This window comes from Macrobrachium nipponense, chromosome 25 (genome assembly GCF_015104395.2).
Source record: "Macrobrachium nipponense isolate FS-2020 chromosome 25, ASM1510439v2, whole genome shotgun sequence".
In the NCBI taxonomy this organism is placed as follows: Eukaryota; Metazoa; Arthropoda; class Malacostraca; order Decapoda; family Palaemonidae; genus Macrobrachium; species Macrobrachium nipponense.
In genome coordinates this window covers 40,674,391-40,701,496 of record NC_087214.1, presented here as the reverse complement: position 1 = coordinate 40,701,496, position 27,106 = coordinate 40,674,391, and the positions used below count along the sequence as shown (strand labels likewise).

The 27,106-nt window shown below is 45.3% G+C and overlaps 1 protein-coding gene across 3 annotated transcripts in view; it reads left to right on the top strand.

The window, feature by feature from the left end:
• LOC135199388 (zinc finger and SCAN domain-containing protein 12-like) overlaps positions 1-27,106 on the top strand; it is a 55,641-nt gene that overhangs the window by 4,815 nt on the left and 23,720 nt on the right. For 2 of the 3 annotated variants that reach the window (XM_064227373.1, XM_064227372.1), the window contains exon 2: positions 21,840-23,982. In XM_064227373.1, the coding sequence (XP_064083443.1) occupies positions 22,207-23,922 (1,716 nt within the window). In that variant the 5' untranslated portion in view covers positions 21,840-22,206 and the 3' untranslated portion in view covers positions 23,923-23,982. Of the gene's footprint in view, positions 1-21,839; positions 23,983-24,197; positions 24,273-27,106 lie in introns of all 3 variants that reach the window. The other variant, XM_064227374.1, reaches the window with a different exon arrangement.

Here is a 27,106-nt window from a genome sequence, read left to right as displayed (position 1 = left end):
AGACCCTCTGCCCACAGAGGGGGTCTTCTGAGGTTTTTCTTCTAGTATTTACTCTTCTCTTTTGTCCTTTCTCTAGCTTACTGCACAAAGAGGGTGGGGGGCGAGTGTTGTTGGTGTTTGAGGGATCTCCTCTCATTTCGGAAGGTGGTGCCCTTGGATGAGAGATGGGTATCTTAATTTTTTGTTTTTAATCATAGTAGTATTTCCTTTCTTTTACAGGTGGTGATAGTTGATTACTGCAGTAGATGGTTGGATATCTTCGTGTTGGCTATGTCCTAACCTTGGAATTGTACCTATAACTCGTAGCATACTGTGATACTGGTTCTCAAGTGCGTGTACTTTTTCACTACTGGAAATCATATTAATTTTCCGCTATTTTCTGGGAGTTTCGTCACTGGACAACGCCTTTGCGGCTGCCCTGTGATTATTAACTAATTTTGCTAGTAGATGGTCCTCAACCTGTACAATAAGTTTTGCAGAATATGGAGAGGAAGAAGTCGAGGAGGAAGAGAGCTCATCAAGTGTCGTTATCTTCCTCTTTGTAATCACCATATATTTCTTTAACCTTCTCCTCTTTGACTTCTAAGGCTCCTTGTCAAAGAAGGAGAAGGTAGTCTCCCCGCTTAAGAAGTCTCGTTGCACAACTTCTAAGGGTCTGCCTCCTCGAACTGAGGAGGCAGTTGGGTCTTCTGCTGGCTCGCTGGAACAGGAACTGTCATGCTGTCCCCAAGGACTAGCGTGTTGGGAACCGTAGAAGCGCAAACTTTGGTTCACACTTCTGCTGCTAGTCCTAGAGGTTCTGCCCCTAAGATTACTTCTGTGTTGGGCGCTCGTTCGCGAGATAACCCGAGTGCATGTAAATCTATGGATTAGCGTGAATCCAGAGTCAGTGACGCTGAGTCCGCTCACCGTCACAACTCAGGCACAGAACGGAAGAAAGGAGTGAATCGCTTAGGCGACTCACACCTTACCAGTGATTGCTCTCACAGTGATCGCTCGGTACCCAGGGTACCCGCGGGACTGTGCATGAAGTGAGACCAGTAGGGGGTCCCCCATTCAGGTCTCTTGAGAGGTTCGGCCTCAACGAGGACTCTGATGCATCGGAGGATGATACGGGCCAGTGAGATGTAAGCTCAACTTCCCCCAGACCACAGTCACATTCGTGTGACCGACCGGTCCCAGTGGCAGCGAACGTTTCTCCTGCCGTGCATGAGTTTCGTTACCCTCCTTGAGAAAGCGTTTCTCCATGACAATAACACTTTCCTAGACTTGTGTTGCAGCCATCACTGCACTGACCACAGGTTGATGGCTGCTTGCGACTCGCTTCTTTTGCTAGTTCTGCTAGCAGGGCAAGTATGGGCGTCCAATCTTCCTCACCTATTCCCTCTCCTTCCTGTGGCTACACTGGAAGGGCCGAGGTGAATAGGAGGGATCCTGCAGAGTGCTCTCCGTAGGATTTAGCATCGGGGGACTACATTCCTGGAAGGATCTTCAGGTCCTACCGGACGTACGTCCACGTCGTTGAATAAGAATCTTCAGACAAATCGGGAGACTTTGTTCTCCCTGGCTGTTTCGCTGTTCCCTATGGGTTCTGGCGTTTTGGAAGCCTCAAGTGTATATTCTGTTGAATTGTGCTTGCATTTCAGTCTTAAATGCTTGATTTTGTACATGAACTTTCCTGTCAGATATATACTTAGCTATACGTCTCTGACGTCACGACAGAATTCAAAACTCGCGGCACACGCGACAGGTAGGTCAGGTGATCTACCTTACCCGCCGCTGGGTGGCGGATGTAAGAACCAATCTCCCTTTCCAGCCAGAATTTTTCTGTCGCCGGTGACGACTACACCTGTGGTTGTTACCTCCTGACAGCTTTATTCATTTCTCGTTGCCGTGGATTTATTTGGACTGACTTTCGGTGAAGTACCTGATCTTGTTGGCTTGGCATACGCATTTGTGGATTGTTTTTGGATATTGGTTTGGATTTTTCTTTGATTTCGAGATGTCTGAGTTAGAGGTTAAGAAGTCTTCTATGTTTAGAGTGTGCGCTATGGATGAATGCAAGGTGAGACTACCGAAAGCTACGGTAGATCCTCACACAGTTTGCTTTAAATGTAGAGGTAAAGAATGTTCTTTTGATAACCCGTGTAATGAGTGTGAGAAGTTGGATGAGGGTGAATGGAAGGCTCTTTCTTCCTACTTGAGGAAGTTAGAGAAAGACAGGGTGAGAAAGGCTTCTTCTAGAAGTTCTAGTAAGTCTCGTATTAGCGAGGTAGAAGAAAATCCTGTTGTAGCATTAGAACCTTCTCCAGTTTCAGCTCCTGCGCCCTGCATCGAACCTAAGGATACGACTACGGAAGTGGCAACCATGAGAGCCGACGATCCTTAGCATGGAAAAGAAGATCCGTTCGTTGCAAGGTAAGAGTAGTGAAGGTGAATTGTGCAGTGACCCCAGTGCAGTGGAGGGTGCGTCTGATCGGCTCCTTAATGCTTCCAGGCCTAGACCTCTTCCAGACTCCCAGTCCCAGTGGAGGAGGAAAGTCAAAAGCCGCAGGAAGGTTAGGGAGAACTCCCACCGATCAGGCGTCCCCTCGGTAGATCCTGATGCTCGTACCCAGGCTGCCCTTGTTCGCGCGAAGAAGGAGGTATTGCGCCAATGCTTCTCTTCGTCTTCCTCACCTTCACCTAGAAGAGGATGGAGCGCCTCGGATTCTTCACGACCGCTGAAGAGAGCCTGGAAGGCGCCTGGCTCCTTTCCTTCCAGCCCGGAAGTTTTTCCAGAAGAGCCGGAAGTAGAGATCAAGAAACCCAGGAGGGAGCAGGAGTTCTCGCCTCATAGTAGGCTTCGAGCCTCTTCTCCGGTGGAGGATTTTACAAGATCTCCAGCTCGAATTCTTGCGGACTGCAAGCGCAGATTTCGGCACTGGCGGGCTCCTTGGCAGGAGGAACGCGTCGGAAAGACGTCTCTCTCCCTGTCAAGAAGTCTAGGATTCCTTCACCTGTCTTACCGTCTCAGTCAGAGTCGGTTCTCTCTCCTTTATCAGCGGATGGAAGGAGGCGCTCTTCCTCAGCAGGCGCTTGTCGTCTTCCAGGCATCAATCGCCCAAGAAGCTTTCTCCTGGTGACTACATCTCTCCAGTAGGAAGGGATCTAGCGACTAGTAGGCGTTCGTCTAAAGACAGGCGTACAGCCTCGTCCTCGCGCTCTTTTACGAAGATCCTTCATTCTCCGGATAAGAGAGCATACTCTTTGATGGATTCATCAAGAGACAGGATCTCGCCTTATGTTAGGCGCCTTGAGCCTAGTAGGCGCTACTCCCCAAGTAGACGCTCTCCCGCTCCCAAGCGTGGTGCGGAGGATAGGCGCTTTTCTCCTGATAGGCGCTTTTCTCCTGATAAGCGCGGCTCTACTTTTAGCCGCTCGATTCAGGACAGGCGCGTAGAGCCTGAAAGATATGTCTCTTCTGGGAGACTACCTTTTGAAGAGACACACAAGTCGGGAGCGAAGTTTGTGGAGCATGGTAGAACGCCGGTCTCCTAGTAAGCGACCTTCTCCAGACCTTCGCTCTCCTGTAAGTAGGCGCCAAGAGCCTAGTAGGCGTTCGCCTCATGGTAGGCGCAGCTCGCCTGGCAGCCGCTCTCCTTTGAACAGGCGCATGGATCCTGAGAAGCGCCTTGAGCATAGTAGGCTCTCCTCTCCTAGCAGGCGCTCCCCCTTGGAAGCCCGGAATTCTAGGAGTAGGATTAAGGAGCAAAGAGCACGCACTCATCAGAGTAGGAAGGACTCATTCGAGAGGAGCTCTCCAGAAACTTTGGCTTCCCCTGATAGGCGCCAGTCTACTACTAGACACTCTCTGGACAGGCGCATTTCTTTAGAGAAGGCTAACTGCACTCGTAAAGAAGCGGAGGGTTCTTCAGTGGATGAAGTTGAACCTTCAGAAGAGGATTTGGTGAAGGACTCGTCAGTTTCGTCCTACAAGATCCTTACAGATCTACTTCTTCAAGAGTTTGGAGACTCCCTTACTCCCGTCGCTCCTCCGTCTCCTCTCTCTTTATTCTCGACTTCGAAGAAGACGAAAGTTTCCTCTTGTGTGAGGATGAAGCCAACCATCTCAATGAAGAAGGCTTTGAGAGGTGTTGGTGATTGGCTGCTTTCTAAGGAAGAGAAAGGGAAAACTGTGTTTTCTTTCCCTCCTTCCAAGCTTACGGGCAGACTCGGATTTTGGTACGAGTCTGGAGAACCCTTAGGTCTGGGTCTTCCTTCATCGGCGGATGCGGACTTCTCTTCTCTGGTGGATGCAGCACGATGCTCGGCTCTTTTGTCGGCCAAAACGACCTGGGCTATGAACGAGCTTGACCACCTGCTGAAGGGAATGTTTAGAGTCTTGGAAGTCTTCAACTTCCTTGACTGGTCTTTGGGGGTCTTGGCTAAGAAGACTCAGAACCCGGATGCTATTTCGCCAGAAGATCTAAACAGTGTTCTAACGTGCATTGACAAAGCAGTTAGAGATGGATCGAGCGAAATAGCCTCCCTCTTTGGAGCAGGGATCCTTAAGAAGAGATCAGTCTTCTGCTCTTTTCTCACGAAGTCTGTTTCGCATGCCCAAAGAGCCTCTCTCCTGTATTCGCAGCTCTCGCCTCTGCTTTTTCCAAAGAAGATAATCCAGGACATCTCAGGATCTATCTCTGCGAAGGCGACTCAGGACATGCTCGCACAGTCGGCACGGAAGCCTAAGACCTCCTTCCAGACGAAGACTAAGAAGGAGACGCCAGCTAGACAGGAGCCCTTTCGAGGGGCCCCCTTCTAGAGCCTCTACCTCGAGAGGTAATAGAACTTTCAAGAGAGGTAGATCCTTCTCACGCTCTGTCAGAGCTAAGAAGTAGGGAAGTAGTCCTCCAAACACCAGTAGGTGCCAGACTTCTAAGATTCTCGGAAGCCTGGACAAAGAGAGGAGCGGACAACTGGTCCCTCTCATAATAAGGAAAGGATATCTGATTCCTTTTACGGAAAGACCACCGTTGACAACGACTCCGAGGGAGTTGGTGGCCAGGTACAGGGATCCCATCATGAGCCTTGCTTTAACACAAGCAGTGGAATAATCTAATGTTCGAGAAAGAGGCTATAGAGCTAGTGAGCGACCCTTGCTCAGCGGGCTTTTACAACCGCCTTTTTCTAGTTCCAAAAGCCTCAGGAGGATGGAGACCGGTTCTGGATGTAAGCGCCCTGAATTTCTTTGTAGAAAAGAGGAAGTTCGCCATGGAGACGACATCCTCAGTGTTGGCGGCCCTTCGGCCAGGGGACTGGATGGTGTCCCTAGATCTTCAGGACGCTTACTTCCATGTGCCTATCCATCCTTCGTCAAGGAAATACCTCAGGTTCATGATGGGAGGAAGGATATTCCAGTTCAGGGCCTTGTGCTTCGGCCTTTCAACAGCCCCTCAGGTCTTTACAGGCCTAATGAAAAATGTAGCAAGATGGCTACATTTGGAGGGAGTCAGAGTGTCCCTTTACTTGGACGACTGGCTGATCAGAGCCAAGTCTCAGGAAAGATGTTTGGAGGACCTACAAAAGACCCTTTTCATGGCAAGTTCGCTGGGACTTTTGGTGAACTTTCAAAAGTCTCAGTTGATCCCCAGTCAAGATCGTATCTATCTGGGGATTCGGATGGCTTCTCTGGATTTTCGGGCTTTTCCGTCTCCAGAACGGATAGCCCGAGGGTCAGAGAAAGTCAAAGCCTTCCTAGAGAAAGAAGTATGCACAGCGAGGGAGTGGATGAGTTTGTTGGGGACACTCTCCTCGTTGGAGCAATTCCTTTCTCTAGGAAGGTTGCACCTCAGACCTCTCCAGTTCTTTCTCCATCGAAACTGGAGGTGTCGTTCACAAAACCTAGAGTTCTCCTTCGAGATTTCAAAGGAAATCAAGAAGGACCTCTCTTGGTGGGCCAACCCTCTCAAGTTTGCAGAAGGGATGTCCCTTCACATTCCGAACCCCAACCAAGTGTTGTATTCCGACGCCTCGGAAACAGGTTGGGGAGCGACGCTCGGCTCAAGAGAAGTGTCAGGCACCTGGAACAAGGAACAGGTGACCTGGCACATCAACAAGAAGGAGCTGATGGCGGTTTGGCTAGCTTTGAAAGCTTTCGAGCCCCACGTCCTAGCTTCAACAGTTCAGATCAACTCGGACAACACCACGGCCCTGGCTTACATCAGGAAGCAAGGGGGGACTCACTCTTTCTCCCTGTACGAGACAGCAAAAGAACTTCTGCTTTGGGCAGAAAAAAGGAAGATTTGTCTCCTTACCAGGTTCATACAGGGAGAAAAGAACGTCAGAGCAGACCTCCTAAGCAGGAAAGATCAAGTCCTGCCGGCAGAGTGGACTCTGCACGAAGATGTTTGCCAGGATCTGTGGAAGCTTTGGGGCAAACCTCATATAGACCTCTTCGCCACAGCCAAGAATATGAGGATAGCCAACTACTGCTCTCCGATATCGGACCCGAGGGCAGTGTCGATAGACGCGTTCCTACTAGATTGGAAGGGTCTAGACACGTATGCTTTTCCTCCATTCAAGATACTGGGAGAGAGACTAAAGAAATTTGCAGAATCGGAGGCAAACAAGGATGACGCTGGTAGCCCCGTTCTGCCGCACAAGTATGGTTCACAGAGGTACTGGAATGGTTAGTAGATCCTTCCGAGAACATTACCACAGAGGATCGATCTGCTCAGACAACCCCACTTCGAGAGGTATCACAAAAACAAACCTCCCCCCGCTCTAGATCTGACTGGCTTCAGACTGTCAAAAGTTTGGTCAGAACGAGAGGCTTTTCGGCAAGAGTTGCAACGGCTATCGCAGCAGCAAGAAGGCCTTCTACCCTTAGAGTCTACCAATCGAAGTGGGACGTCTTTCGGCGATGGTGTAGGAACCATCACTTTTCCTCTTCCAGTACCTCTGTGACACAAATAGCAGACTTCTTACTTTTCCTTAGGGAAGAAAGTGGATTGGCGGTATCAACCATTAAAGGCTATCGTAGCATGCTATCTGCAGTGTTTAGGCACAGAAACTTAAACATTTCAGAAGATAAGGACCTTCATGATCTAATAAGATCGTTTGAAACATCCAAGAAGGTTTCTCCAGGGGTTCCGAGTTGGAATCTGGATGTAGTGCTACGTTACCTGAGGTCCAATAAGTTCGAACCGCCTCAGTCTGCATCGTTCAGAGACCTCACGAAGAAGACAATTTTCCTCATGGCATTGGCTTCCGCAAAAAGGGTTAGTGAACTCCATGCACTAGAAGGAAATGTGGGATTCAGAGGAGATGCAGCTATCTGTTCATTCCTTCCTTCGTTCTTAGCCAAGAACGAGAACCCCTCAAATCCTTGGCCTAGGAGCTTTGAAGTACAAGGATTGTCTGCATTAGTAGGCGAGGAAGCAGAGAGGTCTCTTTGCCCAGTAAGAAGTTTGAAATTCTATCTACAAAGAAAGAAAAAACTTAAGGGCAATGATGTCAACCTTTGGTGCTCTGTAAGAGATCCAAGGAGGACACTTTCGAAGAATGCGCTTTCTTTCTTTATCAGAAGCCTGGTGAAAGAAGCGCATGCGATATGTGAGGAAAGTCAATACAAAGTTCTTAAGGTAAAAGCTCATGAGGTAAGAGCTATTGCCACGTCATTGACTTTTAACAAAAACATATCCCTGAGTAATATTATGAAGGCGACATTCTGGCGTTGCAACTCAGTCTTTGCAAACCACTATCTGAGAGACGTCAAAATTACGTATGAAAAGTGCTTCGGGTTAGGCCCGTACGTATCGGCGGATTCGGTGCTGGGGCAGGGAGCTGAGACATATCCTTAGTAGTATATATTTTTCCCCTTGTTAGGTTGTAAGTTTTTGGTTGTTTGAAAGAACATGCGGGTAGGCATGTTTTTCATTTCGTAGTGCTAACAATGATTAGATTGGTTAGGTGATCGGTGTATGTTTGAGCTCCTTGCAATGATAGTGGTTAGGTTCTGTCATATAAGTGGGCGAATCCCCGTTGACAGATCCTGCTCGGATTCTATCAAGTAAGCGGACAACCAAATCCCTTTGATAGACCCAAAGAGTCTGTCAGCTGTAGGTCACGCCCTCGCTGAAGCTCTTAAGGCAACGCAGACTCATAGACAGTAACTACGAAGTCTTCTGCCTAAACAGGTAAGAACCAAGGTTGTTTTTACATCCTACAACTAGTGTTGTTTTCCCCTTTTTTCCATATTTATATTGCTGTCTCTTTCCCTCCACCAAGGGTGTCAATCAGCTAAGTATATATCTGACAGGAAAGTTCATGTACAAAAATGTTATTGTTAGTATACAATAAGGTTTTGTACATACTTACCTGGCAGATATATACGATTGATGGCCCGCCCAGCCTCCCCTCAGGAGACCGGTGGAAGGAAAAATTCTGGCTGGAAAGGGAGATTGGTTCTTACATCCGCCACCCAGCGGCGGGTAAGGTAGATCACCTGACCTACCTGTCGCGTGTGCCGCGAGTTTTGAATTCTGTCGTGACGTCAGAGACGTATAGCTAAGTATATATCTGCCAGGTAAGTATGTACAAAACCTTATTGTATACTAACAATAACATTTTAGGATTGGTTTTTATGCCCATTCCTTCTTGATTTTTACAGGAGTCGAGGAGGGGCCCCGCCCTGATGATCGTTTGATGAAATTCGGGGGTCTCGCTGAGCGCTTATATTCTTGGGAATTTCTAGCACTCTCTGAGTGTTTCAGTCTTCTATGATCTGCAAACACTTGGGCGAGACGAGAATTCCTGATAATTGTTGCTGCAATACTCAGGAATCTCGCTGAATGCTCGAATTCCTTGGAATTTCTGGCGTTCACAGAGTGATTTGGTTTTATGTGATTTCCAAACACTTGGGCAACAGGCATTCCCGTTAATTATAATAATCGGGAGTCTCGCCGAGTGCCTGGATCCCTTGGTTTCGCTAACGCTCGCCGAGTGCTCGGCTTCATCATATTGCAGAGTACCAGGGTGAGACAAGGCTCGTCCGATTATTGTTTTACAAGAGTTGGGTTTTCTCGCCGAGCATAGGAATTCTTACGAATTCTAGTGCTCGCCGAGTGATCACTATCATGAGTGCTTAGATACCGAGAGGAACCTTTACCAGCACAGATGGTTTCGCTCTTCAGTCTGGTTTGGAGTTATGCAGAGCTTGGAACTGCATGCAACACCTAGGTGAATGGTCAAGTACAGTCCTCGTGTCTTGGACCTTAGGGTCTGAACACGTAGGACAGACACAGAATCCCTCTTTATTCTTCTTGGAGCTTCGGCCTCAATGGAGAACAGTTAATTTGGAAGATGTGACAGTTCTTGTTGACATTTAAAAGTCATAATTATTTAGTGGTAATCTTGCTCAGCTCACGCAAGTTGGCTCGACCAGACAGCTCTGCCGAGCCAAGTGCTTGGCTCTTAACAAAGAGTGCTCTGCTCTTGATTGGTGTGGTTCCTTGCCATGACATAGCACCCTCCCTTCCCATGTTGCAGCGAGTTTATCATGGGGTTCATTGTCTTTCGTCTTTGTTATTTGACACCTCCTAACCTTCCTCTTTGAATGCTTCCACGGCCTGAAAAGAGGAAGGCAATTCTCCACCCCCTAAGAAGTCTCTCCTCGAGACTTCTAAGGGTCTGCATCCTTTCCCTAGGGAGGGAGCAATTGGCTGTCTCTTCAGCTCACCTGCTCTTTCCGAAGCGGGAACCTGGATGCTATCCCTAACATATAGTGTTTCAGGAGCCCCAGGAGTTCAAATCCAGGTTCATTCTCCTGTCCCTAGTTCCAAGGGCACTGCTCATGTAACTGGGGCTGCGTCGGTTACTCGTGTATGGATCTCTCTGATTGTACAACCTCCAAAGGGGGTCGTACATCCACAGTCAGGAGAGGTAGTTTTCTCTCCATCATGATAGTGGCACAGGGTGAGAGAAGGAGCCGATTCGTGTTAGTGGCTCAGACTCGCCTGTGAAAGCCAGTAATGGCTATTCTTCAGGTGCCAAGGTCGATGTCAGTGTCTCTCAGGACAAGGCATTTGATGGCGATAGGAGGAGGTCCTCTGTGTAGTCCTCTTTGTGAGGTTCGATCACGGAGAAGATAGATGCGTAGCAAGATGTGGCAAGTTCTTGCCAGCTTTTACAGCATTTAACTCCGGTCAACTTTCGCTTGCGTTCACGCCAACAGAATGGTTGTATGAAATGAATGCTTCATTTAACAATGTGAGAACATCACAAGTTCAGAGAAGAGTGGCAGGAACAGTCAATCCTTCTCTGTTTTTTCCCTCCACTTCCTGGTTACACTGGAATGAACAAGGAAATAAGAGGAATTCTATAGAGTCTACTCCTTAGAGTTCGAATCTGAGAGACTGATTTTGGTTCAATCTTAGAAATTTACCGAACATATGTCAATCTGTTCAGGATGGATAGCACCGAGAGGTTTGAACGCCTCTCCAGTGCTACTGTTTTGGGGACAACCAGTTCGGCTTGAACTAGTAGTTTTCGGTATCCTGTTATCACCATAGAAGTCTCCCTTTGGGACAACTTCACCTTCGCTCTCTTCATTAGAGAATGAAGGAGGTCTGCTTCCAGTCCTTATTCTTGTCTTTCAAATAAAGAAGAATTAGGCTGGAGCACAGTTTACAGGAACCTACGAATATACTATACGTAGTAGATTCACATCAACCGAGCATTTGATGTCTAGGCCAGTCCCCTACGATGCTCCTGTTTGGCTGTTGATAAGCTAATCATAGGGCTGGAAATGCTCAGTGTCTCACGAGAGTTCACATGGGTAGCATGTATGTTCCACCTCTCCTGAGGTATACTTTTGAAAGATGTATTCCTCCAGAGAGGTGGAACATAGATCCTACCCATGTGAACTTGAGAGACAGAGTTTCCAGCCCTGTGATTGGCTTATCAACAGCCAATCAGGAGCATCATAAGGGACAGGCGTAGACATCAAATGCACGGTTGATGTGAATCTACTATAGTATGTTCTCCTCGTGACATGCTTCTGTTATCAGTTGTATCGTCTGAGCAATAGGGGCATATCTGTAAGTTAATTCTTCCGCTATGTGACAGAGACGAATAGTACCTTCTTTTAATTAACCAGGATCTTAGGACAGCCTTTCAGGCCTCCCAAGAATTTCGGTTTTGATTTGAGATGACTAGTGGTTGGTATTTTTGCTAACAACACCACAACATTTACTTTTATCACCAAACAAGAGGGTTTCTTTCTCCCGTTTCAGTTAAAATACAGATGCTCGAGATCTTTTTTTGCACTCGATGGTTCTACCTGAACATGGAAGGCACTACCAGGCAACTCAGTGTAGTGAGTGGCAGAATACTGCCTACAGTCCGAGATTATGTTTGTCTTAGTAGTTTCTCCTCCATCGAGGATTAAGTACCAATTTGAATCTCTGCCTGACAATCACAGACTTAGGTCTCTGGTTGGCTCTGAATTCTCGCATTAAGCCCATTTCTCGTGCTCAACATTTGCCATTACGAGAATTTTCAGACAGAGATATATCTCATTAGACTCATTGTCAACTTGCTGTTTACCCCATGGTATATCAGAAGTCTGTAATCATCTGTTCTATTGCATCTGCCCCATCGGCCGCTGCGAAGATGCAGAATGATTTTCTTCAGACAATTTGAGTTTTGTCTTTTAAAATATGTTTTCTAATTCGTAAGATGTTCAATTATTCTTTGTTCACCCACAAGAAGCAGTTCTTAAGGCAGTACAATCCCTGTGTTTTCATTACTGAAAGACTCTCCTCATTTATTGCAAGCACTGACTTTCTCTCCAAGCAGTGGAATAACTTTCTCAGTCATGTAAAACACAAGGGATTAGAGCAGTCTTCACGGGTTGGTGTCATCGACGGGACTTTTTTTATGATCAGAATCGTAAGAGTTCACTTCTCTCTGATCCAACTGTGAAGACATAGGTCCACATTCACCTTAGTCATTCACTGCGTAGTATTGTTTCTCCTTGGTTGAGATTCAACTACTGATGAGAAACTTCTGTCTTGCCATCACAAGGACCTCGGTCTCTTGAAGGCATTTGACTCGTTTAATGTGCACATGCCTCGCGAGAATCATCATCTCGTCTCTCAACATCGTTGGCAAACAAGATAAGACGATTTGCATGGTTCATTCTCAACTTCACCCTTCAAAAGGTGGGTGTCATGTCATGACTACGTATCGCATGCACAATCATTTGGCATCTGTTGACGAGTCTGAAACCTTCATGATCTCCTGTGCTTTGGACTTTGTATAGGTTGATCCAGATCAGTCATTACTTTGTCCTGTTGGTTTGTTGCTGTACTTAAGGAGGATCAACACCCTTCATTGAGTGCCGATACCTTTATCCACTGCTGACTTCCACACAGAAGTGTTTAGTGGCACGTCTTCCTACGAATCTTTCGAGATTGTGGATAACTTCTCTGCAGTTGGATACGTCCACTGTTCACACTCTCAGAGCTTGAGCAGTGCCAATGGCTGGGTAGAATTTATTACTCCGAAGAGTATGTCAGACTGGAAGATATATGAAGTCTCATTACGACTCAATTTATATATTTCTTCCTTCAAGTCTGCCCACAGGTCCTTGGAACCAGTTTTCCTTGGACTGGTGGTGGATGCTCACAAGTTGTGTTTGCTTACCCCACTCTTTCAAGAGGACAAGATGCATCTCGCCTATGGCTAGCAGTTCTAGAGGTAAGAAGGATGTGAGAATGACTGGCCTCTCCACCCTCCCCTCCTCATCCTTCTACTCCTCTTCCTTCAGGTTAAGGATAGGACTTGAACTTTTGCTGGTCTGGTGATTGATGTGGTAAGCTTGCACATCGAGCTTCCTTTCTATTTTTCTTATCAGTATCATAGAAGCAATCCCGTTCCTTCCTCTAGCAAGGAGAGGAAGGAGACTGGCAATAATGCAAACCCTTCCCAGAACTTTGTGTTAATGCCTCTGACTGAATATTCTTCCCAGCCATTTTTCGGATGAGTTACGATTCTGCACTCATTCCAAAAAGGCCCAGAGGTCTGACTATTTATCATGCAGCTCCTATACTACTATCAAGTCATCAGAGGCAGGGCACTCCTCCTCGCTCTTACGACCAGGAAGAATAGCCCAGGTGTGCAGAACTCCAGTCAGTTCTAGAGGCTCACTCACATTCCTCCCTTCAATCAGTGAGTCTTCCTATAGTAAAGGACCGACAGTTTGTATATCATGTAGGAACAAATCACAATTTTTGAAAGTAAATTGTATTTTTCCTAACTATACAAACCTTAGTGCCCACCTCATGCCACCCCTCAATCTGTTACCTGGGCTGAAAGCAAATTGGAATGTTTACGTCTGGTCGGAGAGACTACCAACGACTGGACCGGTAGTTAACAACCAAGCCGCCTTGTTTGAGAATTCAGCGGCCATGTCCAGGCTATGCTTTAAGTAATTCCTATTGTAAAGGACCTAGGTTTGTATAGTTATGAAAAATACAATTTCTGGGCTCAGCTCGTGTCGGCCTATGAAAGTATCCCTAATATCATTCTTTCTAGGCAAAATTAATCTAAAATTACCAGAGAAAAACAAAATTAAGAAAATGTCAGTAAAACTGACTCGCTCACTCTATAAAAGAAGTGTCGGTATGAGAATAGGGGCGAGTGGGAACACTACCACGAGTCATTCACCATTTAGACCTTCCAATCTAAAATCCCCACCAGAGAGAGCTGATACTAAAGGGTGATGCGGCCGCTACTACTACTACTACTGACGCCACGGACAGCAGCGCCCCTAGCGGACATCCTTAATCATTTGACTGTACACGTTGTACGCTTTTTTCTTTCGTGCCGTGTTATCTTGGGATTTATCTCTCTTATTCACCATGGAACGTGCTGCCATCGCATCGGCTAAGTTAAGTGCCTCATAAGTAGTATTTTACCGTATTTTAGTCTTCCAGGGACCAGTATTTTCCTTCTAATAGGTCATATACGGTCTCCCGGTTGACTCGTGGCGGCGCCATGCTGCTCATGGTTAAGAATTCCCGGTCTTCCATACTGGGACTTCTTATACTTATGGGCTTACTATATCACGTTCATCGTTTATTACATCGTTTTTATAGCTAGGACAGCCCTTTTACCATTTCTCTTAGTTTGGTATTTAGGGCTATTCTGTGTTTCTGGCCCAGCATCCCGGCTCTTGCTCTTCATCGGCTATCGCTGGCTCCGAGTAGTCAACTGTTCCTCGGAACAGTTTGCCTCCTCCTGGGCTTCTTTTTCTTTTACTAAAAGTGTCTTTTCCATCTTTTACGATGTATTTTTAGTTTTATTTAGGGTGTTAGGCTAGCCTAGGTGCATGTCCCATGTGTTGGTACAGTCTGTTCACGTGGCCCTTCCACGGTTGTGCTTATCCTCGCGGCTTAGGCCACTTGCGGTCACGTGTTCCATAGCACCTTACACCTTCCCCTTCCCTCCCTACCAGGTATAGGGAGGGGTGCTGGGGGACTCCTTGGTTACCATGACAACCACAGTAGCCTTCCTCCCTCTTTCTCTGAGGAGGCCAGGAGCTCCCTCCCAGCTGGGGTATAGGGCGACCACTTGTCTCGGGTACCGGGTCACCGAGCGGGTAGTTGTTGGGACGGGGAGGAGTAGGCCATCCCCCCCCCCTACCCCCCCCTCTCTCGCCGCGTTACGCGGAAAACCTCCCCCCCCCCCCATTGCTCAGTCCCACCTTTCCCCTACTGTAACGAACGGAGCCTCCGCTGCAGCTGGGCACCTTTGGTTATAGTTCGTCTGGCTCCGCCAGCAGGCGGGGTGTCGCTACTAGTGGTCTATTGCTTGCCTACTATATCCTGCCTTTTTCCCGCTACCCGGAGGAGAGCTTGCTTCTTACCCGGCACTCTTCTAGTAGACGTGGAAAAGATTTATATATATTTCGTTATAAATATAAGGATGTACCCTAATTTTACGGTGAATTTTAGTATTAACTAACGTGTGTATACCATCTCCGTCCGTTTCTTCTCCGTCGTGGGTTTTCATGGCTCACCACCACACCTGGTTGGATATTCTCTCTTGTCTCCGGCGTAGCCTTAGACAACTCCAACCGCCTAGTTACCACACGTATTATGGCGGGGCTCTGGTTTAATCTAACTTTCACGCTCCGGCATGCAGCGGAGCAATTGTTAGGCTGTAAGTGTTCTTCTGATACTTATGTATCTTTCCACTTACAGGCTACCAACTGTCAGGTCCTGGGGTGTAACGCGACGCTTTACGACCCCTGCGCCCACAATGAGTGCAGGACCTCACGCCCCGTGTGCCACGACCCACAACGCTATGATCGTCTGGCACCCAGAAGCCTGCCACCATTTGCTATGACCTTGTCAGTCAGCTGGTGGGAGGGGTAAGTCGATTTTAGACTTCGTTATCGTATTACTAATAACACTTAGTCATAAGCTTGTTAAAACCCCGTCCCCCGCACTAGAAGCTTCATTTTCGCCTTCTCTTTCAGGCTGCTGCCGTGAAGGAAGTCGCCCTAGCAACCCTGAAGGCTTGGGTGGGCGGCTTCGGGAAGAACGCCGCCAAGGGCCACCGTACTTCTTAGATCTTAGATAAGAAGCTGGCCGTTCAGATCTTCCCCGGCGGCAAATCAACAGGTTACGTTGATCCTATCTCGGCAGCCCCTCTCATCGCTTCCATACAGCAAGAGGTGCAGCAGTCGTTCGGGTCTGCGGCCACGCAGGAGCCGGTCCCAGACGTCGCAACTTTGGACCTGAACATCGAACCTATGGCGGTAGGGGCGGAAGATTTGTTGGTTGAGGTAGGTGTGTCGGGCGCCCAAGGTCTTTCCTTGGGCGCTCCTGGATCTTCTCCTGTCCCTTCTACTACTGCTTTTCAAGGCTTTACAGGATCTGAGATCCCTGCCCGCTCTCCCGCTCTCTGTACCCCCAAAGGTGAAGGGACAGAGAGAACAGAAGACCCTCCACAAGACGACTTCTAAGAAGTCGTTGTCGTCTTCTTCAGTAAAGAAGTCTTCGACTTCCTATGCTGACGCGGTGAAGGCTAAGCCGAGCTCTTCGTACTCCAAGAGCTCTAGAAGCAAGGCTTCTAAGGAGAAGCTCGCGCTCCCCCCCAGCCTGAGCCAATGCTTCTCCGGCCTCCACACATCCACTTTGGCAACGCCGGTTGGAGTAGCGGGACCCGAGCGCCTTGATCCCCACTGCCTTCTCAGCATTGGTGATGCAACAGGTAGGAGAGATGGTAGGCTAGCAGGTCTCAGCCCTCGGAACCAAGTTTGAACAGATGTTTGGCTCCAGCTCTCTGTCAAACACCCTCAGTCAGTCGGGGCCAATCCATCCAAGATCTCTCTAACAGAGTTAGAGAGAATGAGGACCGAGTAGCTGGGCTTCTCCAGGCTCCTCAACCAAATCTCCCCAGTAGCAGGTACTGGCATTCTGCCAGCTACCTCCATATGAGTCGCTACCAGCCTTCTCCATGGATAACCCATGGAGAGTGGCCACTTACGCTCCATTCAAGGACGGTATGATCTCTGTCCCGGAGTGTGGAACTCGAAGAATTGAGGACTTCGAGTTTTATCCTCCGGGATTAACTCAGCCTTTCATTGGATATGCTAGGCTGACCGTGGCGGCCCTCACTAGGGAGGACAAGATTTCCCGAGAAAACGTGCTATATAGTAGAGAGCACGCACAGCGGGAATGGGTTCACTGCCTGGAGGACTGGGAGTGTACCAACACTAAGCTCCAGGCTTTCAAGAGTCCTTTCACTATTTTTGCGACGGAGGAGGAGGTTCTCTTCCGTTCGCTACCAAATAGTGGCAGCGACTCTTCAGGCAGTCCTCAAGGATGAGCCCATGCCACAGCTGATGAAAAAAAAAAAAAAGGGAAGCGGATTCTACTTCTCCACTCCTTCCAGCCTTTGGTGAGAATTGTGGGAGAACTTGCCTGCCACATTCACGATTGGTAAGCTTAAGCCAGACTGCGCAATGGACCAGTTTGGCGAAAAGCTTCCAAGGCTGCCTGATACTTTGATTCAGGCAGAGTTCGATGCTCGAACTAGGTTTGGGAGGTCCTCAACTCCTTAATTATCACTGAAATGGCGGCACTGTCGTATGGCACAGAACCGCTATTCAAGATTCTGGCCAGTCTAGCTCCCAAACAGTTCAGACGGATGCTTTCGACTTCTCCAAGCTAGGAGGAACTGCCGAAAAGCACGTTTCTGCAGGAGTGCATATTAGGGCAGAACCTAATAGACTCCTGGCTTCCAGCATGTGGGGGGCGGACCTCTTCCCAGAGTCCGCTGTGAATGAGGTGCACCACGAGGCTGCTAGGCTCAACCAGAGCCTTAGAGCTAGGTGGGGCATCTCTAAGAGGAAGCAAGAATCCGCCCCTGCTGCTGGTAAGAAACTCAAGAAGTCTGGTAAAAGGTTCCAGCCTTACCAGAAACATCAGCAGCAACAGCAGTTCGTTCAGGCCGTCCCAGTTACCCAACAGGGACAACCATCAACTTCGAAACAGGCCCAACCATCCTGCTGTTGTCCCCTCAGTCGCAACCCTCAACCTCCTACGCAGTCTCGCCGGCCTTCAACTCTATGTATGAAGGTCAGGCTTACCCAGCCTTTAATAGGCTTTCGAGAGGTAGCAGGGCGAGAGGCCACTTTCGCCAGCGTGGCACAGGGAGAGCGGCAAGGGGAAGGCAGTTCAGAGGAGGGCGCGGAGGTCAACCCGCCCAACAACAGTGAGGCTCCCCAGGTAGGAGGGAGGCTGTTCCTCTTCCGTCACAGGTGGGGGTTCAGCAAATGGGCACAGAGCATCGTGTCCAAGGGATTGGGTTGGAGTTGGATCAAAGATCCCCCTCCAATCAAATCATTTTATCAGGAACCATCAAAGGAATTGACAGATTACGCGAAGGAACTCCTTCGGAAAGGAGCTATTGCGAGAGTCAAGCATCTAAAATTTCAAGGTCGCTTATTCAGCGTGCCAAAGAAAGGCTCAACAAAAAGAAGGGTAATCTTAGACTTGTCAAAGCTAAACTCTTTCATTCGTTGCGACAAGTTCAAAATGCTTACCATCTCGCAAGTAAGGACCTTACTTCCCCGTGGGGCCGTCACATGCTCCATCGATCTTACAGACGCATACTATCATATCCCTATAGCCAGGCACTTCCGCCCATTCCTAGGCTTCAAACTAGGAAATCAGACGTTCTCATTCAAAGTGATGCCCTTCGGTCTGAATGTAGCCCCCAGGGTATTCACGAAAATAGCAGAAGAAGTGGTGTTCAACAGTTGAGAACTCAAGGGATAATGGTAGCAGCATACCTCGACGATTGGTTGATCTGGGCACCAACAGTCGAGGAATGTCTCAAAGCCACGAAAAAGGTAGTTCAATTTCTGGAACATCTGGGGTTCCAGATAAACAAGACGAAATCCAGACTTACTCCAGAGTCTCGTTTTCAGTGGCTAGGAATCCAATGGGATTTGTCTTCCCACAATCTATCAATTCCGGTGGTCAAACGGAAAGAAATAGCCAAGTCTGTGAAACAATTTCTCAAATGCAAACAAACATCAAGGAGAAACCAGGAAAGAATCCTAGGTTCTCTTCAGTTTGCCTCAGTGACAGACATCCTCCTGAAAGCAAGGCTGAAAGATATAAGCCGAGTTTGGCAATCGAGAGCAAACGCCAAATCTCGAGACAAGTTGTCAGTAATTCCACAGATCCTTCGCAATCAGCTCCGTCCATGGACAAAAGTGAAGAACCTGGCCAAACTAGTACCCCTTCAATATCCCCTTCCAGTGTTAACCATTCACACGGATGCCTCCCTGTCCGGGTGGGGGGGATATTCTCAATTCAAGCAAGTTCAGGGGACTTGGTCAGTTCAGTTCAGCCAGCTCCACATAAACGTCTTGGAAGCAATGGCAGTATTTCTTACCCTGAAGAGACTTCTTCCCCCGAAAAAGTCTCATCTAAGACTAAGTTTTGGACAGTGCAGTGGTAGTTCATTGCATCAACAGAGGAGGGTAGGGTCCAAATCCAAACATGTGAACCATGTCATGATAGCCATCTTTGCACTAGCAGACAAACACAAATGGCATCTGTCGCCACTCACCTGGCGGGGGTAAGAAATGTGATAGCAGACGCTTTGTCCCGGTCGGTCCCTCTGGAATCAGAATGGTCCCTGGACGACAGGTCATTCCAGTGGATATGCCGGAGAGTCCAGGGAGGTCTCCAAGTGGATCTCTTCGCTTCACAAGCGAACCGCAAGCTCCCTTGCTATGTGGCCCCCAACCTGGACCCTCTGGCTTATGCCATGGACGCCCTGTCGTTAGATTGGAATCAGTGGAGGAAAATTTATGTCTTTCCTCCAGTGAATCTTCTTTTGAAAGTCTTGAGCAAGCTGAGGACTTTCAAGGGACTAGTAGCTCTGATTGCTCCAGACTGGCCCAAGAGCAACTGGTATCCTCTGCTTCTGGAATTGGGTCTCCGACCTCAACGGATTCCCAATCCCAAGCTGTCACAATCAGTACAAATGAGGACTGTATTCGCTTCCTCAGGAATTCTTCAGACCCTAACTTTATGGACTTCATGAAGTTTGCGGCTAACAAAGATGCTACATTGATCCACAAAAACATCCTCTTCCTAGAATCAGATAAGAGAGAGTCAACTATTAGACAATATGACTCAGCTGTTAAAAATTAGCATCCTTCCTGAAAGAATCAAACACTACAACCATGACAGTTAACTTAGCTATATCCTTTTTCAGATCCTTGTTTGAAAAAGGTTTAGCAGCTAGCACTATTACTACTCATAAATCGGCTTTGAGGAAGATCTTTCAGTTGGGTTTCCAGATAGACCATAACAGAATCTTACTTTACGTCTATTCCTAAAGCCTGTGCTAGACTTAGACCTTCTCAAAGGCCTACTGCAGTCTCATGGTTCTTAAATGATGTCCTCAAACTAGCCTCAGATACTGACAACTCGTCTTGTACATTCATATGCTTCTTAGAAAGACGTTATTCTTATTAAGCCTAGCTTCAGGAGCTAGAATTTCAGAACTGTCGGCTCTATCCAGAGATGCGGGTCATGTGGAATTCCTCCCCTCAGGAGAAGTTCTGCTTGCTCCGGATCGTAGTTTTTTGGCTAAAAATGAGGATCCTCTTGCAAGGTGGGCTCCTTGAAAGTCATCCCACTTCCGCAAGATCCTTCTCTCTGCCAGTATCAACTTTAAGAGCCTTTCTATCTCGCACATCCTCAAGATCCTCAGGTTCTCTCTTTATGAGAGAAAAAGGCGGTACTTTATCAGTAAAAGGAATTAGACAACAGATCCTTTACTTCATTAAACAAGCCAATCCTGATTCATTTCCAAAAGCACATGACATCAGAGGAGTAGCAACCTCAATTAACTACTTTCAACATATGAACTTTGAGGATCTTAAAAAGTATACTGGATGGAAATCTCCGACAGTCTTTAAACGTCACTACCTAAAGTCCTTGAATCTTTAAAATTTTCTGCAGTAGCAGCGGGAAACATAGTATAGATCCAGGTCTCCTTTCTACCTACCTCGTCCAACATGCCTCACCCCATCGCCATGCTACTCGGATACTCTAGCCTTAGCCGCTGAGATCATATTGGTGGATTGTCCCTTATTTTTTTTGCTAGGGACATCCACACTATGTACTTATAATGTACTTCAGTGTCCCTACCCTTATTTTTATGCTAGGTAAGACACAATGTGTTTGTATATTATGTAATATCTTACTTAAGTGAATCTATTGTGTTAATTTACATTGCATTACTGGATATTACTATGTTTAATATAAGTTGATTTTAAGTACTTTATATTGTTTGCTTTCTTTATCATGTCCATTGGTTTAGGATAAGTTTAGCTTTAAGTACTTAGTTTGTATTCTGTAATGTCCCTGATTCACTTATATTATATACCTCTTTTTTTACAACTGATTTTCATTTGTCCTTATTCCCATCTTGTCTGTTTCTCTGGTACTCTTTGTCATAGGCTGACACGAGCTGAGCCCGCAGAAAAGGGTATTTTTGACGTAGGAAAAATCTATTTCTGGGTGATTGGCTCGTGTCGCCCTATGAAACCCACCCTGTCTTTGTTTACCCACCCTGCAGGACAAGATGTTCATAGATTAAGGATGACCGCTAGGGGCGCTGCTGTCCGTGGCGTCAGTAGTAGTAGTAGTAGCGGCCGCATCACCCTTTAGTATCAGCTCTCTCTGGTGGGGATTTTAGATTGGAAGGTCTAAAATCACGAGTCATGGTGAATGACTCGTGGTAGTGTTCCCACTCGCCCCTATTCTCATACCGACACTTCTTTTATAGAGTGAGCGAGTCAGTTTTACTGACATTTTCTTAATTTTGTTTTTCTCTGGTAATTTTAGATTAATTTTGCCTAGAAAGAATGATATTAAGGATACTTTCATAGGGCGACACGAGCCAATCACCCAGAAATAGATTTTTCCTACGTCAAAATCCCTTTTACTTTCAAAAATTGTGATTTTACATAGGGCTTCATTTTTGAGGGATGGATTTTGTGTTCAGGGATTTTCTGTTTTTTGGCAATGGTCTGATCCCATGTTTCCCACAAATATTTAAGAGGTTGGACTGTACAATGATACTAACAGGCTTTAGTGCTCAAGTCAGTTTTGTGCCAAAGAATACTTTTTATTAGGCTTCTGGTTTATATATCTGGAAAATGGTAAGAGGCTTTAAAAGAATAGCTTTTTCATTTTCACAGTCATTCTATCATTGTTTTCTTTAATTGTTATATTTTCTCATTTCAGGCATAACCTTCCAGGAAGATTATAAGCATTTCTGGAGATTTTTGCAAGAATTTAAGACGAAAGGTTTGGGTACTGTATGAAGTGTAGAGTCTCCTTTTGTTATGTAGCACATCAAAAGCTATGGTAACTACACTTTCCTGAATTAGAAAAATTTAAGCAAAATCTGGAAAATCTCTCGTCGGAAGAGATACTACTGTTCATATGAGAAAGGAGCCATTTGTATGAAATATTGGAAATTAGTTTTGTTAGCAACACCACCCCAGAACTTGAATGTCAGTTCACACTGGAGGGAGGCATTTCAGATCCTGTGAATGTGGCAAAGAATCTCCCCAGAAACAAATTCTCTTGAAGCATATTAAAACTCACCATGAAAAGAATCCCTAGAAGTGTGAGAACTTTTTCTCAGAAAACTCAGGTTCCTAGCAGTCATACGAGGGCTCACATTGTGGGGAATCCACTCAAGTGTAAATGCTGTGGGAAAGAATTTTCTCGGAAAGCTCATCTTGAAAGTCATATGAGGATTCACACTGAAGAGAAGCCTTTTAAATGTAGTGACTGTGGGAAAGCATTTTCTCATAAAAATTATCTTAACATTCATATGAGGGTTCACACTAGAGAGAAGCCATTTAAATGTAATTACTGTGGGAAAGCATTTTCTCATAGGAGTATTATTTACAATCATATGAGGGTTCACACTAGAGAGAAGCCATTTAAATGTAAAGACTGCGGCAAAGCTTTTTCTCAGAAAATTAATCTTGAATATCATATGAGTGTTCACACTGGAGTGAAGCCATTGAAATGTAATGACTGTGGGAAAGCATTTTCTCATAAAAGTTTTCTTAAAATTCATATGAGGGTTCACACTGGAGAGAAGCCATTTAAATGTAATGACTGTGGGAAAGCATTTTCTCAGAGGAGTATTGTTTACAATCATATGAGAGTTCACACCAAAGAGAAACCATTTAAATGTAATGACTGTGGAAAAGCATTCTCTCAAAAAGGTCATCTTGTCAGTCACATGAAGGTTCACACTGGAGAGAATCCAGTTACACATAATGATTGTGAATCTCAAGCTGGTGATGTGATGAAGAAGAAACATTCCATCACTTTAGAGCAGAAAATGAAAATTATCAACCTGCATGCTGCCGGAAAGGCAGTCGCAACCATAGCACGTGACGAGCATCTGTTGCAGTCAACGGTATCCACCATCATAAAGAAGAACAGATCAAGGCCTTTGGAAGAAATGGAGCAGTTACTGGTTGCATGGATGGAGGACCAGATACAAAACTGTATTCCACTCAGCCTCTCCACCATTCAAAGAAAGGCGCACTTGTTTTTCAAAGAAATAAAGAAAAACTATGATGATACCTACATCAAAGTCTTTTCAGCAAGTCATGGCTGGTTTCAGCGTTTCAAAACCCGCCATAATTTTCATAATGTGGAAATTAGTAGTGAAGCAGCAGGCACTGATGTTGGAGGAGCTGCTAAAATTAAGGATGATTTACATAACATCATCAATGATGAAGGGTACGTGCCGGGTCAAATCTTCAGTGTCGACAAAACGGGGCTGTATTGGAAGCAGATGGCTGAACAGTCATTTGGCCAAAGATTAGATTTAAACTTTGAAGGGGAAGATATCCAAGAGCATATAGAGGTACAAGATGAAGAGCCAACGCCAGAAGATTTAATTGAGCTTGGAGAAGAGAGGAAAAAAGCAGAAGAGGAAGAAGAAATTAAAGAGGAGCCAGAGCAAAAGTTTACGACAAATACATTGGGAGAGGCATTTGCCTCAATTGAACATGGTATGAAACTGTTTAGTAAAATGGATGTGAATTCGGAAAGATTTGCTAAAGTTGAGAGAGGGCTTCAAGATGTTCTTGCACATTACAGAGTCATTTATGAAGAACAGAAAAAATTTCCTGTGCAAGTTACAGGTGATGGTTTCCTTAAGACGACTCTAGTACCATCCCCTTCTACATCTGAGCATCAACCCTCTACATCTCGAGAAATAACAGCTGAAAATGAGCAAATTGATGAACCTGCTGCTTTATCATGGTCATCCTCCTCTTCTGATATTTACTAGTTCAACGTAGCCATCGACAGCCTGCACTGATCAAGTACGCCAACGACAGATTGAATCTTGGTGAGTACAGTCCACATCCAATTCTTGTTTAGTGTTATACTATATCTTTGTAATTGTGTACATTATCATAAGTCAGTCTGCATTAAACCTCCAGAATTAGGCGATTTATTAATTATTAAAAATGAAAAGAATTAACAGTGAATCTTTCCCTTGAATAACTTGTCCAAAATCATGCATTCCACCCACGTTCATGTTCCTCTTTCTGTATAATCCAGCTTAACTCTTAGTGGACGGACATGCTAACATGAGTGGCAAAAACAGGTTATGGGTGGACAACAGTGTGACCCATGGTGAGTAACAGTATTATGCGCCATCAAATCGATTTGGGGGAATCAGGTGGGAAAGAGGTTCCATTACTTCTATAGCCCATAAATTCACTAATGGCAACTTTTATACTGGCTGAAATCAACTGGGCTGCTCATGAGAGGGTTATTTGAATTCAAGGGAGGATGCAGTGCCAAGAAATATTAGGAACGTGTAAATCCAAAAAAGTTATTGCATCTTTGTTCTCAGTAAATTTATGTAAATGTAATTTACAATTTTGCTCAGAATTTGTCACCAATTTTATTTCTTTTTGTTTTGATATTGTGAGAGCTATTATAATTGTACAAAATAAAATTAATTAATTATAAGAAAAATCATGTATAACTGTAAAATTTACAATTATCTTGTAAAACAGGCCTCGCAAGGGGTTGTAAATAGTCTTTGTTCCTACACGATATACAAACCCTCGGTCTTTTACATAAGGAATTACTTTCAGTGTAGGCTGCAATACGGCTGTTAAATTCTTGAACAAGGTGGTGAGGCAGTAGCTACCATCTGGTAGGCGGGTAGGCCCGCCTGCCTGAATGTAAACTAAACACTCCACTTTGCTTTTGGCCATCTTCCAATGAAGACGTATGTTTGTGAGCTCTTGCTGACTGCTGTTAATCATGATTTCCCTGGTGGGATCTTTTCTTTTTATTTTGAATATATATTTATATTGTGTTTGATGTTAACATTAATTGACTTACTAATTAATATACGTATAAACCTACTTTTTGTGATAGCTTTGCTAGCCGGCTTTCTACTTTGTGTTAAGGGTCGGCAGCAAGAGTGTGTGTTACGTCCTTATTCACGGGTGTAATTTCAAATGTTCTTAAATTAATACTGAATTTGCAGTAAGTAAAATGTAACACAGCAGCTTAGAAACAAAAGAACAAACTCCTCAACAAAAGTTATAATGAACCAAACAAAAACTTCTTTCAGTTTTCTTCTGAAGATTGAAAAAGAAATCCACAAAATCGCTGTGTAACTTGTTTACTTCTAAGTATTTTAATTTAATTTTACTCCACACGAGTACTTTCAGGCCCTATCTGTGGCCCATTTTTAAGAGATGTTGGGTTGTCAGCCTGGGTCAAGACTGCTGGGCCTTGACCCAGGCTGACAACTCAACATCTCTTGAAAATGGGCCATAGATAGGGCCTGAAAGTACTCGAGTGTGGAGTAAAATTAAATGAAAATACTTAGAAGTAAACAAGTTATACAGTGATTTTGTGGGTTTCTTTTTCAAAAGTTATAATATTTTATTTACACAAAAGAAAAGTTAATGGTTGGCAAATGTACACAATAGTCTGAAGAGATAATTAAATCAAGAGAAACCCAACCTTACAATCTTCAATAGATCACCTACAACTAAACTAAATCCTAAACCAAGAAAGTAGGAACATTAAGTATAACTTCAGGTAGGTACCTTCTAAATCACTGTCCAGATTATGCTAACCTAAAAATTAACTTAGGAAGAAGGAAGCAAGAGAAAATAAAAGAAGAAACTTAATATTACTCCTACCTAACACATAAAAACTATGTAAATCACACCCAAAATTTAACTTAGTAGCCAGGATATATGCTATTGAGAATAACTACAAATCCATTAATGGTCCAGAAACTTCAGTTAATAAAAAATGAAAATGAATAATCTTACATAAACTCAAAATGAGAAATAACCATGGGAGGTTTTCCAGAACATCTCATCAGGTAAGCAAGAGGACTCAGTAAGGTTCAGCAACGCACATACCATACAGGGTCTAGTTAACTGTACTCCAAACAGGAGCGTGCATATCCACAGGTGTACAGCGATACACGTTCGTCTAAATAGTTACAAAAACTTCTCATACCTGGAGAATGCTGCCCTACTTGACTTCACGAGTTCCAAGAACTCACTGACGCTGAAGGAATAAGTCAAGCTGTAAATCCTGTGGATGGCACAATGTACCACAGAGACCTGGGTGTGGTAACCTCTGAGATTCCGGGACGTCAACAGATCTTGCACGCCGCAAACTGTAGATATGGGCCAACTCATTCATCAAACAAGGGACGGTGCGGGGCTGGCTAACGCCGTGGGTGACGAGACACCAGCGACCACACACACAGAAGTGGATGAATAAATTAGCCGTGATCCAAACCAGCTTATGAAGGCAGCAGTTGTGCCATAAATTCTGGGGAAAAGCATCAGGCTGTGAGGTGGAACTCGAACTAGACTGTCAAGTATCACAATTCTTTCGACCAAGCCCTTCACTCAAGTCAGTACGGCTTATAAGAGAGAAAAACTACATATCATTAATAAGGCACTTCAGTAGTTCACAAATACTGGGGAAGAAAGTGATAAACTAAACACCTAACAAAAACAAAGCAAAACTGCAAAGTCATATGACTCCCATACAGAGTTCATCAAACTAGCAAAAACAGCATAAATATGTATATGAGAAACGAGACTATCTTATAATAAACTTACACTAAAATAAGATTGAAAGGTTGGACAGAACGATTAATAAATTAAAATGAAATTACTTTAATCTAATAGTGTGCATACACCCTTATTACATTTTTTCGCCCTTTAACGTCAAGGCGAGACAGTGTATTCATTTGATATTTACGCTTACGCTTTGGAAATTACTGAGGGGGTCTTCGGAGGTTTGTCCTTTGTTTTTCTTCTAGTATATAAAGTGGGCGCTGAAAGTCTTTGCACCCCTGAAGGCTGCGCAAAGACTTTCAGCGTCTTAAAGAATCCTCCATATCAGTCACGGAAAATGCCTGAGAGAAAAAATGACTAATTGGCACCTTTTATTGTTTCCACTGTGTCCTT